Raw genomic sequence first — 15,750 nt, forward strand, 5'->3', positions numbered from 1 at the left:
GTCATCAGTAGATTATGTCATCAGTAGAATATGTCATCAGTAGAATATGTCATCAGTAGATTATGTCATCAGTAGATTATGTCATCAGTAGAATATGTCATTAGTAGAATATGTCATCAGTAGAATATGTCATCAGTAGATTATGTCATCAGTAGATTGTCATCAGTAGAATATGTCATCAGTAGAATATGTCATTAGTAGAATATGTCATCAGTAGAATATGTCATCAGTAGATTATGTCATCAGTAGATTATGTCATCAGTAGAATATGTCATCAGTAGATTATGTCATCAGTAGAATATGTCATCAGTAGAATATGTCATCAGTAGATTATGTCATCAGTAGAATATGTCATCAGTTGAATATGTCATCAGTAGATTATGTCATCAGTAGAATATGTCATCAGTAGAATATGTCATCAGTAGATTATGTCATCAGTAGAATATGTCATCAGTAGAATATGTCAGTAGAATATGTCATTAGTAGAATATGTCATCAGTAGAATATGTCATCAGTAGAATATGTCATCAGTAGAATATGTCATCAGTAGAATATGTCATCAGTAGATTATGTCATCAGTAGAATATGTCATCAGTAGAATATGTCATCAGTAAAATATGTCATCAGTAGATTATGTCATCAGTAGAATATGTCATCAGTAGAATATGTCATTAGTAGAATATGTCATCAGTAGATTATGTCATCAGTAGATTATGTCATCAGTAGAATATGTCATCAGTAGAATATGTCATCAGTAGAATATGTCATCAGTAGATTATGTCATCAGTAGAATATGTCATCAGTAGAATATGTCATCAGTAGAATATGTCATCAGTAGATTATGTCATCAGTAGAATATGTCATCAGTAGATTATGTCATCAATAGAATATGTCATTAGTAGAATATGTCATCAGTAGAATATGTCATCAGTAAAATATGTCATCAGTAGAGTATGTCATCAGTAGATTATGTCATCAGTAGAATATGTCATCAGTAGAATATGTCATCAGTAGGTGGAAATAAAGGAGAATCCTGGGGGGGAAATGCTGATGACGTAATGATAATTCTTCACTGTGGCCCTCCATGAAAAGGACTTTGACCCCTGGTTGGTCATCACTAGTGGTCGCCATGGCAATAACGCTGCTTTTTAAGCAGGCTCCTCCCATTCTGCACGTGTCATAGAAAAGCAGACTTCATGGCGAATGAGGCCATTTGCTGCTGAGCCAGATTCCTACTTCCTCTTCTCCAACATGATAGTGAAACACCACATCTGTCCAGATGTGGTGTTTCACTATCTGGACAGATGTGGTGTTTCACTATCTGGACAGATGTGGTGTTTCACTATCTGGACAGATGTGGCGTTTCACTATCTGGACAGATGTGGTGTTTCACTATCTGGACAGATGTGGATTCTGCAGCTGCCTGGAAGTCTCGCACATGTGTCCTCCCTCGCTTTGTCAGCCTCGCTCCTCATCCGGCGCTGGTAGCTGGTCCCCGGGGAGCCGCGGGGCCCGAATCAAAGCATCAAAATCCTAGCGTGTCACATTTAACCACTGATTAGCTGCATGCTTGCTGCCTGTTGCGTCAGCTGCTGCTCAGTCCATGCTAACTACAGTCCATGCTAACCACAGTCCATGTTAGCTACAGTCCATGCTAACTACAGTCCATGCTAGCTACAGTCCATGCTAACTACAGTCCATGTTAGCTACAGTCCATGCTAACTACAGTCCATGCTAACTACAGCCCATGCTAGCTACAGTCCATGCTAATGTCAGGTTCAAGCACTAATGACATCTATTAATCAGACAAAAAGCAAGGAATCAATCAGAGACAGAGTTAAATTTAGCTCATGAGGAGAACGCATGGAGCTGCACACTTAGTCACAGTCTCGCCCTACACTCCAAGGATCAGCTCCTGCGTCCCTCTATTTATTCAGGAGTTCCATAGTCAACAACACTAAGGCCGTCTCTAAAAGGAGTGGTCACATATATTATGCAAAGCAGGTCCAGGACGCACAATACGTGACGGAATGTGCTGGGGGCCTTGTGATTTCACCTTGTCCCCGCTTCGTCTGCGTGTTGGCATCTTATCTTCGTTGAGGTCCTTGAAGTCTCTGCTTCGTCTGCGTGCTGTCATCTTATATTCGTTGAGGTCGTTGAAGTCCTTGGCTGTTAGCGGGCTAAAACAAAGATAACATCTACGGCTGAGGCCACCCCTCAGACAAGAAGTCTTTGTCCTTGCACAGATTAGAAAAGTCCAACTTGAGCACAATAGCTAAATAACTAAAGCACCGGACTTTAAGCATACTAAAGTTAGTGTGATAATATATACATCATTATTCTAACACTAACTACAGTCCATGCTAGCTACAGTCCATGTTAGCTACAGTCCATGCTAACTACAGTCCATGTTAGCTACAGTCCATGCTAGCTACAGTCCATGCTAGCTACAGTCCATGCTAACTACAGTAGATGTTAGCCGCAGCAGATTTTAGCTTTAGCAATGTAGTCTTACGGGTTTTCCAGCACAGTTGTCAATGTTTGGTGAGCGAGATGTTCCACTGTCTCCATGGTAACACTGTCTCCAACTATGTGGCAACATGGCGTCTCCGACTATTGTTTTACTCTTGCAGCCCGTCTATGATTGGATGTTTGTGGTAAACAATTGTTCAATCATTGCTTGTTTGCCACAAAATAAATCCAGGAATTGTCTTTTAGTCGCCGCAGAGATGATTTGACATTGCAGTGATGATTATCTCAGATAACTTTGGGCTCCAAAGTTATCTGAGATCATTCATTATGTCGCTTTTAGAGAACATTCAAGCCTCTTTTAGTGCCTCAAAGATAAAGAAAATATTTTGTTGATTTTCAAACAATTGTTGCTTTATGACTTTAAATCAGGGCTGTCCAAAAGTTGCACTCTTTAAACAATTAATCAAAGCAACAAAATAATACATTTTAAAATATATTATTTGTTATTCTTTTCAAACAATATATTTCAAACATTATTTTAAATATATTATTCTTTATTAATATTTTTAAACCATATATTTCAAACATGATTTTAAGAAAATGGATGGATGGATGGATTTTAAATATATTATTCTGTATTAATAATATTTTTCAACAACATATTTCAAACATTATTTTAAATGTACTATTTTGTGTTATTATTTTTTAAGCATTATTTTAAATATATTACTTTTTATCATTATTTTTAATCAATATATTTCAAACATTATTTTAAATATCTTATTTTTATTATTATTATTATTTTAAAGAACATATTTCAAATATTATTTTAAAATATATTATTTTTTATTATTTTTTTAAAAATATTTTAAATATATTATTTCCTATTATTATATTTTAACATTATATTTCAAACATTATTTCAAATATCTTATTTTTATTATTATTATTACTATTAATTTTAAACAACATATTTCAAATATTATTTCAAATATATAATTTTTTATTATTTTTAAATATATATATATATATATATATATATATATATATATATATATATATATATATATATATATATATATATATATATATATATATATATATATATATATATATATATATATATATTTCAAGCATTATTTTAAATATATTATTTTTTATTATGATTATAAAAAATATATATATTTCAAACATTATTTTAAATATATTATTTTAATCATATCCATCCGGTGGGAAATAAATGAATTAAATAATATAATAAGGTGGGATCGCGGGGGCAGCAGCCTAAGCAGGGAAGCCCAGACTTCCCTCTCCTGGGGGATCCCGAGGCGTTCCCAGGCCAGCCGGGCGACATAGTCTCCCCAACGTGTCCTGGGTCTTCCCTGCGACCAGATGTCCTAGATCTACAAGAAATACATTTTGCCATCTTAAACACACAAAATGTATGTCGTGAATGTTTCTGTGCATCAGTAGTGCAACGTTGACCCTAAGATTGACAGTTTTCCACATCAAGTCTCTGTGGAAGATGACTTGAGTATGTGTAAATAATGAATGGACAGTGTTGTACGTAAAAGTGCTGCCATGTGAAGACAGCATTTCAAGGGGGCGTGGTCTCTCTCGCCAAGCAAACTTTAAAAAGTCACTTTTCTCTCCCTGTGTCCCTGCAGCCGCCTCGGAGGGCAGAGTCAATGGCGGGGAGGATTTCTTCCAACAGGTGAGTGTCGAAAGTCCAAGTTGTGTTGTTGTTGGTACCCAGTGACATGCAGCATGTCTCTCCTGCAAAGTTGTGTTGTTGTTGGTACCCAGTGACATGCTCCATGTCTCTCCTGCAAAGTTGTGTTGTTGTTGGTACCCAGTGACATGCAGCATGTCTCTCCTGCAAAGTTGTGTTGTTGTTGGTACCCAGTGAGCTGCAGCATGTCTCTCCTGCAAAGTTGTGTTGTTGTTGGTACCCAGTGAGCTGCAGCATGTCTCTCCTGCAAAGCTGTGTTGTTGTTGGTACCCAGTGAGCTGCAGCATGTCTCTCCTGCAAAGTTGTGTTGTTGTTGGTACCCAGTGAGCTGCAGCATGTCTCTCCTGCAAAGTTGTGTTGTTGTTGGTACCCAGTGACCTGCAGCATGTCTCTCCTGCAGAGTTGTGTTGTTGTTGGTACCCAGTGACATGCTCCATGTCTCTCCTGCAAAGTTGTGTTGTTGTTGGTACCCAGTGACCTGCAGCATGTCTCTCCTGCAGAGTTGTGTTGTTGTTGGTACTCAGTGACATGCAGCATGTCTCTCTTGCAAAGTTGTGTTGTTGTTGGTACCCAGTGACATGCAGCATGTCTCTCCTGCAAAGTTGTGTTGTTGTTGGTACCCAGTGACATGCAGCATGTCTCTCCTGCAAAGTTGTGTCGTTGTTGGTACCCAGTGACATGCAGCATGTCTCTCCTGCAAAGTTGTGTTGTTGTTGGTACCCAGTGCAGTGTTTCCCCCAGAAAATGTGTTAGTTAAGGTGGTGACTCTCCAGGGGGAGGGTACTGGGGAAGGGGCTGGGTGGGTGTAAGGATTGGTGTAACTCGGCCTGCGCCATCACGTCTCCACCTGGTCGCTGCCACCACAGCCTGGGGGTGCAATAGACTACAGCCTGGGGGTGCAATAGACTACAGCCTGGGGGTGCAATAGACTACAGCCTGGGGGTGCAATAGACCACAGCCTGGGGGTGCAATAGACTACAGCCTGTGGTGAAGTAGGCCGGCTTCATCGCATGAAGAAGCCTACAACTTTTGGTTGTGTTTTCCGCTCCATTTGCTGAATGGCGATATACGATATATATCTTGTTGCGTTTGACCAGATGTTCCTCCAAGTGGGATGTAAAACGCTGGTCAGTCCCAAGTTCCTTAATGACATATAAACTGACTCAAAGGTACCACCCAGCACAGAATAGTTATTTTGTAATTTTATTGTCAAATATTTGAGAATAGAGACCAGCCTCGAACAACACATACAAATGCGTAGCCCAAGTTGATCTGGCATTCCACAGGCCAAAGCAACTCTTTTCACACAAAGAAAGCCCCCATCCCCCCCCCCCCCCCTCCTCTCAACACTGATAAGAAGAGAGACTTGGGGGTTGTGTTCACATTCCTGATGGTTTACGACCCTGTCGTAAACCCTGTCGTAAACCTGGAAAAATATGAGCTGATTCAAACATGATTATGAATAAAGAAATAGCTCTTAAACATATGCATTATCCACAATCTCCATATTTTTTCCGTAAAGTATAAACAAAACAGTCCTAGTTACCTGAGATGCTAAGTACGTCATTATTATGACTTAGTAATTTACGTAGTCAAAATAATGACATAATAATGGCTTACTAAGTCAAAATAATGACTTACTAAGTCAAATTAATGACTTACTGTAAGTAAGCGTTTGCAATAAGAGTTTGAAAAAAAGAGTTAAAAGTGAGGTCACATGCTGACATATGTTCAACTCATCATGCTTCATTTATTACAGCATTTGGGAAGCCTGTAGTTGATTTTTATTATATAAATGTTATATTTTTATCAACACGTGATAGCAGGGACCCCGCCATTCAAAACTAAGCTGCTACATTACTAATGATTCATGTAACTATAGCTGAAAAAATAGTACAATAGCAATAGGAGAGACTATTCATCCCTGAACACCATGGAGTTCATGTAGGCTTAATGATGCACTTACATTATTATATCAACTATCAGAGACAGAAACTCTTCATTTAACATAATGTCCTTTTTTGCCGCTTCAACACAGCTCAATCAACACAGAAAAAGGTCAAGTGAAATAACTTAGTTGTTAACTGTAGGTCAATAATGACTGTCTTTCTCTCAGACAGACAGGGCTTTGCTGTCCGTAACACACGCACGCACGCACACACACCGCACAGTGAGCTAATGTTACGCTAAAAGCTAATTAGCCTTCACCTCAGGGACTGCGAGCGAGCTGAGCTGCCGCTTATGTTTCTAGGATGTCAACGGGCTCATAGTGATGTTACTAGTAGTTGACTGGGGGGTGTTTATTATCATTTGGGGAGAGTCCGCAGCCTGATGATTACCTGCTAAACACCTACCTGCTCACCACACCGTCTCTCCTCTCTGCCTGCCTGAGCACTGATTCCACGCGCTCTGAATACGCACTGCTGATTGGCTGTTCCCGCTCTGCGTGTAACCAATCAGATGGTTGTGTGGGTGCTGCAGAGACGTACTGACAGAGGCAGAGGTAGAACTAAGCGGAGCAGCTTGTTAACACTTTAGTTTAGGCGGCGGCTCTTTGTTGTTAAGGCGGCCGCCTTAACAACAAAGCGCTGCGGGAAACCCTGCAGTGACCCGCTGCATGTCTCTCCTGCCAAGTTGTGTCATTGTTGGTACCCAGTGACATGCTGCATGTCTCTCCTGCCGACGTTCACGGGGAGTCGGCGGCGCTGGTGTCAGGCTGTGTCCAGTTGTTGCAACAAACCCTGAAAGAAGAAAACAGAAAGAAGACGTGACGTTAAAAATCCCTGCTGGCTGTGATCTTGTAACACAGCAGCTGACACAACAACTTTCCTTCTCGTTATGTAACAAAACACCACATGACTCCAATAGTTCTTCACTTCATCTTCTGATGCCCGCTAACCGTCACGGTGCCTAATAACCATGTCAACCTCTTTTTCATATCCAGCTTTTCAAACTAAATCTGGTTTGATGTCAGTTGAAATAATGCCAGGGTTTCTTCTAGATGTCATTGAACGTGGCAAAATACATGCCGGCGCACCTTAAAAATAAGTTGTTTTTTTACATAAAAACAAACGTAGTAAAATATTGTATGGATGGACATACTGTACAGTATATCAGTGTTTTTCAACCACTGTGCCGCGGCACACTAGTGTACCGTGAGATGTTGTTTGGTGTGCCGTGGGAAATGATGTCATTTTTATGGTGGTGTTGTTTGTGGCTGTTTCAATATGTTGTTTGTGGCTGTTTCAATATGTTGTTTGTGGCTGTTTCATGGTGGTGTTTGTGGCTGTTTCAATATGTTGTTTGCGGCTGTTTTTATGGTGTTGTTGTTTGTGGCTGTTTCAATATGTTGTTTGTGGCTGTTTCAATATGTTGTTTGTGCCTGTTTCAATATGTTGTTTGTGGCTGTTTCATGGTGGTGTTGTTTGTGGCTGTTTCAATATGTTGTTTGTGGCTGTTTCACTATGTTGTTTGTGGCTGTTTCAATATGTTGTTTGTGGCTGTTCAATATGTTGTTTGTGGCTGTTTCATGGTGGTGTTGTTTGTGGCTGTTTCAATATGTTGTTTGTTCCTGTTTCAATATGTTGTTTGTGGCTATTTCAATATGTTGTTTGTGGCTGTTTCAATATGTTGTTTGTGGCTGTTTCATGGTGGTGTTGTTTGTGGCTGTTTCAATATGTTGTTTGTGGCTGTTCAATATGTTGTTTGTGGCTGTTTCATGGTGGTGTTGTTTGTGGCAGTTTCAATATGTTGTTTGTGCCTGTTTCAATATGTTGTTTGTGGCTATTTCAATATGTTGTTTGTGGCTGTTTCAATATGTTGTTTGTGGCTGTTTCAATATGTTGTTTGTGGCTGTTTCAATATGTTGTTTGTGCCTGTTTCAATATGTTGTTTGTGGCTGTTTCATGGTGTTGTTGTTTGTGGCTGTTTCAATATGTTGTTTGTGGCTGTTTCACTATGTTGTTTGTGGCTGTTTCAATATGTTGTTTGTGGCTGTTCAATATGTTGTTTGTGGCTGTTTCATGGTGGTGTTGTTTGTGGCTGTTTCAATATGTTGTTTGTGCCTGTTTCAATATGTTGTTTGTGGCTATTTCAATATGTTGTTTGTGGCTGTTTCAATATGTTGTTTGTGGCTGTTTCATGGTGGTGTTGTTTGTGGCTGTTTCAATATGTTGTTTGTGGCTGTTCAATATGTTGTTTGTGGCTGTTTCATGGTGGTGTTGTTTGTGGCTGTTTCAATATGTTGTTTGTGCCTGTTTCAATATGTTGTTTGTGGCTATTTCAATATGTTGTTTGTGGCTGTTTCAATATGTTGTTTGTGGCTGTTTCATGGTGGTGTTGTTTGTGGCTGTTTCAATATGTTGTTTGTGGCTGTTCAATATGTTGTTTGTGGCTGTTTCATGGTGGTGTTGTTTGTGGCTGTTTCAATATGTTGTTTGTGCCTGTTTCAATATGTTGTTTGTGGCTATTTCAATATGTTGTTTGTGGCTGTTTCAAAAAGTTGTTTTGTGGCTGTTTCAATATGTTGTTTGTGGCTGTTTCATGGTGGTGTTGTTTGTGGCTGTTTCAATACTGTCCCAGTTCCATGTCCATTGAACCAACCAACCACGAGTGGTCCCCTATTTATGTTTGTACAATTATTTACATTTTGACAATACCACGTAGAGATGTTTTAATTGCTGATGCAGGTTTGATGATTTTTATATGCGGCGCAAAATTGCCTGTTTTGTAGACTATTGATGTGATTGAATGGCCAGTCGTGTATGGCGTTTGTCCAGCTGTGGTCATGTGGGGACATATGATGTTAGTGAAGTGGTCATGTGGGGACATATGATGTTAGTGAAGTGGTCATGTGGGGACATATGATGTTAGTGAAGTGGTCATGTGGGGACATATGATGTTAGTGAAGTGGTCATGTGGGGACATATGATGTTAGTGAAGTGGTCATGTGGGGACATATGATGTTAGTGAAGTGGTCATGTGGGGACATATGATGTTAGTGAAGTGGTCATGTGGGGACATATGATGTTAGTGAAGTGGAAAAGAGGCTTTGTGATTGTTCCATCTGGTTTTGAATGCTTCAAAACCAGATGGAACAATCACAAAGCCTCTTTCAGAAGCAAAAGCTTGCAGAACACTACAGAACTCAGTAAACACATTTGGAATCTCAAAGACAATAATGTTGAATACTCGATTACATGGCAAATTCTTGCATCCAGCACACCTTACAACAGTGGTAATAAAAGATGCAACCTATGCTTCAAAGAGAAACTGTTTATTATATACAGTCCAGACTTGTCATCCCTCAACAAGCGCAGCGAAATTGTATCAGCATGCCGTCACAGAAGGAAACACCTCCTAGGTAACACATGAGCCAATCACCACGCCCCTACGCCTGCCTGTACCCACCCGTTCTGTGTCCTATATAAACCATGGTATGTGAATGCTTCCATTAAAATCTCCTGACGATTGAGGAAACCCCTCATGAAACAGGCCTGTAGAGATGAAATAGTCTTGTGATTTTTTCCCACACATACATTATATTTACCAAGCAATCGTGAATATATATATATATATATATATATATATATATATATATATATATATATATATATATATATATATATATATATATATATATATATATATATATATATATATATTCACGATTGCTTGGTAAATATTCATATATATATTCACAATTGCTTGGTAAATATTCATATATATATATTCATGATTGCTTGGTAAATATTCATATATATATATATATATATATATATATATATATATATATATATATATATATATATATATATATATATATATATATATATATATATATATATATTCACAATTGCTTGGTAAATATTCATAAAAATATTCACAATTTCTTTGTAAATATTCATATATATATATTCATGATTGCTTGGTAAATATTAATATATATATTCACGATTGCTTGGTAAATATTCATATATATATTCACAATTGCTTGGTAAATATTCATATATATATATCCACGATTGCTTGGTAAATATTCATATATATATTCACAATTGCTTGGTAAATATTCATATATATATATATATATATATATATATATATATATATATATATATATATATATATATATATATATATATATATATATATATATATATATATATATACGTATATATATATATATATATATATATATATATATATATATATATATATATATATATATATATATATATATATATATATATATATATATATATATATATATATATATTCATGATTGCTTGGTAAATATTCATATATATATATATACATATATTCACGATTGCTTGGTAAATATTCATATATATTCACGATTGCTTGGTAAATATTCATATATATATATATATATATATATATATATATATATATATATATATATATATATATATATATATATATATATATATATATATATATATATATATATATATTCACGATTGCTTGGTAAATATTCATATATATATATATATATATATATATTCATGATTGCTTGGTAAATATTCATATTCATATATATATATATATATATATATATATATATATATATATATATATATATATATATATATATATATATATATATATATTTTATTTTTTTTAATTTTTTTTTTGATTGCTTGGTAAATATTCATATATATATATTCATGATTGCTTGTGGATAAAACTGCAAATGGGCATCTTGATCCTGCCCAGTTGGTTCAGGTTTACTCAGACTGGGAATGAGAAGAAAGTGGCATCAAGTAAACAAACATAACTTGCCAAAGAGTACGTCAGCAGGGCTGCAATTCAGAACTTTTCTGCAATGAAAGTCTTCCTCCAGCTCTTCTCACAAAGCTTCTAATGCAAAACAGGCGCCGCCTCTCTGGAATTTTTACAAGTACTCTAAAGCCTTTCTCCGCCTCTTCTACTTTGACACGCCATGTTGGAAAATGCTAGACGTGGAGTGTGCAGAACAGCAGCTCAGACGTGGAGTGTGCAGAACAGCAGCTCCGACGTGGAGTGTGCAGAACAGCAGCTCAGACGTGGAGTGTGCAGAACAGCAGCTCAGACGTGGAGTGTGCAGAACAGCAGCTCCGACGTGGAGTGTGCAGAACAGCAGCTCAGACGTGGAGTGTGCAGAACAGAAGCTCCGACGTGGAGTGTGCAGAACAGAAGCTCAGACGTGGAGTGTGCAGAATAGAAGCTCAGACGTGGAGTGTGCAGAACAGCAGCTCCGACGTGGAGTGTGCAGAACAGAAGCTCAGACGTGGAGTGTGCAGAACAGCAGCTCAGACGTGGAGTGTGCAGAACAGCAGCTCCGACGTGGAGTGTGCAGAACAGCAGCTCCGACGTGGAGTGTGCAGAACAGCAGCTCAGACGTGGAGTGTGCAGAACAGCAGCTCAGACGTGGAGTGTGCAGAACAGCAGCTCAGGTTCAAAATGCCCAAATGACAGCCAGCCTGTTTCAGTTGGAAGACCGCAGAATTTCCCCTTGAATCCATTTGCGTGTCAGATAGCGTGATCCCGCTCCGCCGGAAAATAAACACGGCGGTGTGGCGCTGAGAGACGCTATTGTGGAGGTGCGTGTGGACGACCTTCAAGCCCAGCAAAAGTGGAAACTTGTTAGTTTGACCACTTCCTGTCCTGCACACACGCCCGTGCTGATGGATTACACGCCGCTCTCTACTTGCCAGAGATCTGCCGTACAAGTCAGCGGGAGACTTGAGAGAGTGACAAGACATGTATATATATTTATACAGTATATATAAAATGTCCACCCCCACATTTTGTCCCCAGGCTGCTCTTACTCACCGTCTGATAGACTTCCTCTCAGTCCAAGTGGCTGCTGGCCTCTGTTGCGTCAGAACAGTTCTTCCTCCCAGGGAATCTAAGTTACTGGTCAATCCCAAGTTCTTTCCATGACATGCTGAGTAAGAAGGACCATCAAGACAGAATTGGAATATTTTCAAGTTTTACTGAAATTTCAGGAGATCAACTTAATCAATACATTCATATTGGCTACTCTAGTTGATCTGCCATTCCAAGGGAAAAACCAACTTCTTGTTATTATAAATATTAACAAGTATTATTCATATTATTATAAATATTAACAGGTATTAGTGATATTGTTATTATAAATACTAACAAGTATTAGTGATGTTATTATAAATATTAACAAGTATTAGTGATATTGTTATTATAAATATTAACAAGTATTAGTGATATTTTTATTGTAAATATTAACAAGTATTAGTGATATTGTTATTATAAATATGAACAAGTATTAGTCATATTGTTATTATAAATATTAACAAGTAATAGTCATATTGTTATTATAAATATTAACAAATATTAGTCATATTGTTATTATAAATATTAAGAAGTATTAGTCATATTGTTATTATAAATATTAACAAGTATTAGTGATATTGTTATTATAAATATTAACAAGTATTATTCATATTGTTATTATAAATATTAACAAGTATTAGTGATCTTGTTATTATAAATATTTACAAGTATTAGTCATATTGTTATTATAAATACGAACAAGTATTAGTCATATTGTTATTATAAATATTAACAAATATTAGTCATATTGTTATTATAAATATTAAGAAGTATTAGTCATATTGTTATTATAAATATTAACAAGTATTAGTTATGTTGTTATAATAAATATTAACAAGTATTAGTCATATTATTATAATAAGTGCTAACACAGATGGACTATTTATCACTTCCTGTGTGCCTATGTTGACATCATCGACCATTCAGCGGCTTCCTTGCTCGTCAAACTTTATTATAGATGATAAATCATGCCTCTCACCTGCATAGTAGAAGGACGAGGATGTATACCAACAAGTGGGTACACTTTGACAGCCAATTTAGACCCAGAATCGGCGAGAAATATATGAAAAGATTTCAAGCCCCTTTTATTTGGGAGGATTAGGTCGTTTTTCAACTAAATTGGAATATTTGAACATTCTAGCAGTCAACATCCTTGTGACAGCAGACATTGTACAGTAAGTGATGTTTTATTATGTTTGTTGGCTCTCATGAAGTCTGCAGTGAATAATAATCAGTGATGAACGGAGGAAAAAAAAGCAAACGTTGTGATGCGTTTTTGATCAAAATAGGTAAATATTAAATGTCATTATGAATGTTACTAAATGACATATATACTTACATCATGTATATATTACATGTTATTATGAATGTTACTACATGACATATATACTTACATCATGTATATATTACATGTTATTATGAATGTTACTACATGACATATATACTTACATCATGTATATATGACATGTTATTATGAATGTTACTACATGACATATATACTTACATCATGTATATATTACATGTTATTATGAATGTTACTACATGACATATATACTTACATCATGTATATATGACATGTTATTATGAATGTTACTACATGACATATATACTTACATCATGTATATATGACATGTTATTATGAATGTTACTACATGACATATATACTTACATCATGTATATATTACATGTTATTATGAATGTTACTACATGACATATATACTTACATCATGTATATATTACATGTTATTATGAATGTTACTACATGACATATATACTTACATCATGTATATATGACATGTTATTATGAATGTTACTACATGACATATATACTTACATCATGTATATATTACATGTTATTATGAATGTTACTAGATACTACATATATACTTACATCATGTATATATTACATGTTATTATGAATGTTACTACATGACATATATACTTACATCATGTATATATTACATGTTATTATGAATGTTACTACATGACATATACTTACATCATGTATATATTACATGTTATTATGAATGTTACTAGATACTACATATATACTTACATCATGTATATATTACATGTTATTATGAATGTTACTACATGACATATATACTTACATCATGTATATATTACATGTTATTATGAATGTTACTACATGACATATATACTTACATCATGTATATATGACATGTTATTATGAATGTTACTACATGACATATATACTTACATCATGTATATATTACATGTTATTATGAATGTTACTACATGACATATATACTTACATCATGTATATATTACATGTTATTATGAATGTGACTACATGACATATATACTTACATCATGTATATATTACATGTTATTATGAATGTTACTACATGACATATATACTTACATCATGTATATATTACATGTTATTATGAATGTGACTACATGACATATATACTTACATCATGTATATATTACATGTTATTATGAATGTGACTAAATGACATATATACTTACATCATGTATATATTGCATGTTATTATGAATGTTACTACATGACATATATACTTACATCATGTACGTATGACATGTTATTATGAATGTTACCACATTACATATATACTTACATCATGTATATATTACATGTTATTATGAATGTTACTACATGACATATATACTTACATCATGGATATATTACATGTTATTATGAATGTTACAACCTGACATATATACTTACATCATGTATATATTACATGTTATTATGAATGTGACTACATGACATATATACTTACATCATGTAAGTATGACATGGTATTATGAATGTTACCACATTACATATATACTTACGCCAAATAATCACTTAACTAAATATGAATAAATAATATGTTGCAGTGGTCAAAAACATCAAATACACTTGTTATATAAAAACATCTGCCTTGTTTGTGATGGCTACTTAGGCCTGCTACGCTACTGTATTTTAATGTTGGCCATTGGGGTGGTGTAGCTCGGTTGGTAGAGTGGCGGTGCCAGCAACTTGAGGGTTCCAGGTTCGATCCCCGCTTCCGCCATCCTAGTCACTGCCGTTGTGTCCTTGGGCAAGACACTTTACCACCTGCTCCCACCCACACTGCTTTAAATGGAACTTACATATTGGCTTTCACTATGTAAAAGCGCTTTGAGTCACTAGAGAAAAGCGCTATATAAAAATAATTCACTTCACTTCATTATAGTGCTACTTGGAGAGTTTCCTGAGGTGGTACTTGGTGAAAACATTTTGAGAACCACCGCACGGGAGCTCCTTTGAACCGATCTTAACATGGCGCATGTGAACGCACCCTAAAAGAAGGCTTAAAATGCATCTTAAAGGCCTACTGAAAGCCACTACTAGCGACCACGCAGTCTGATAGTTTATATATCAATGATGACATCTTAACATTGCAACACATGCCAATACGGCCGGGTTAACTTATAAAGTGACATTTTAAAATTCCCGCCACACTTCCGGTTGAAAAACTCCTTTGGATATGATTTATGCGCGTGACGTCACAAAAGCAACGGAAGTGGTTGGACCCCATCTGACCCGATAGAAAAACCTCTTGTTTTCTTCGACAAAATTCCACAGTATTCTGGACATCTGTGTTGGTGAATCTTCTGCAATTTGTTTAATGAACAATGGAGGCTGCAAAGAAGAA

General features: G+C 35.9%; 1 protein-coding gene across 3 annotated transcripts in view; it reads left to right on the forward strand.

Moving 5' to 3' along the window:
- Positions 1 to 15,750, forward strand: part of LOC133657607 (protein bicaudal C homolog 1-like) — a 164,526-nt gene that overhangs the window by 32,322 nt on the left and 116,454 nt on the right. For all 3 annotated transcript variants that reach the window (XM_062059117.1, XM_062059118.1, XM_062059119.1), the window contains exon 2: positions 4,140 to 4,186. In XM_062059117.1, coding sequence (XP_061915101.1) covers positions 4,140 to 4,186 — 47 coding nt within the window. The remainder of the gene's footprint in view (positions 1 to 4,139; positions 4,187 to 15,750) is intronic.

Source organism: Entelurus aequoreus, linkage group LG09 (assembly GCF_033978785.1).
Source record: "Entelurus aequoreus isolate RoL-2023_Sb linkage group LG09, RoL_Eaeq_v1.1, whole genome shotgun sequence".
Classification (NCBI taxonomy): domain Eukaryota; kingdom Metazoa; phylum Chordata; class Actinopteri; order Syngnathiformes; family Syngnathidae; genus Entelurus; species Entelurus aequoreus.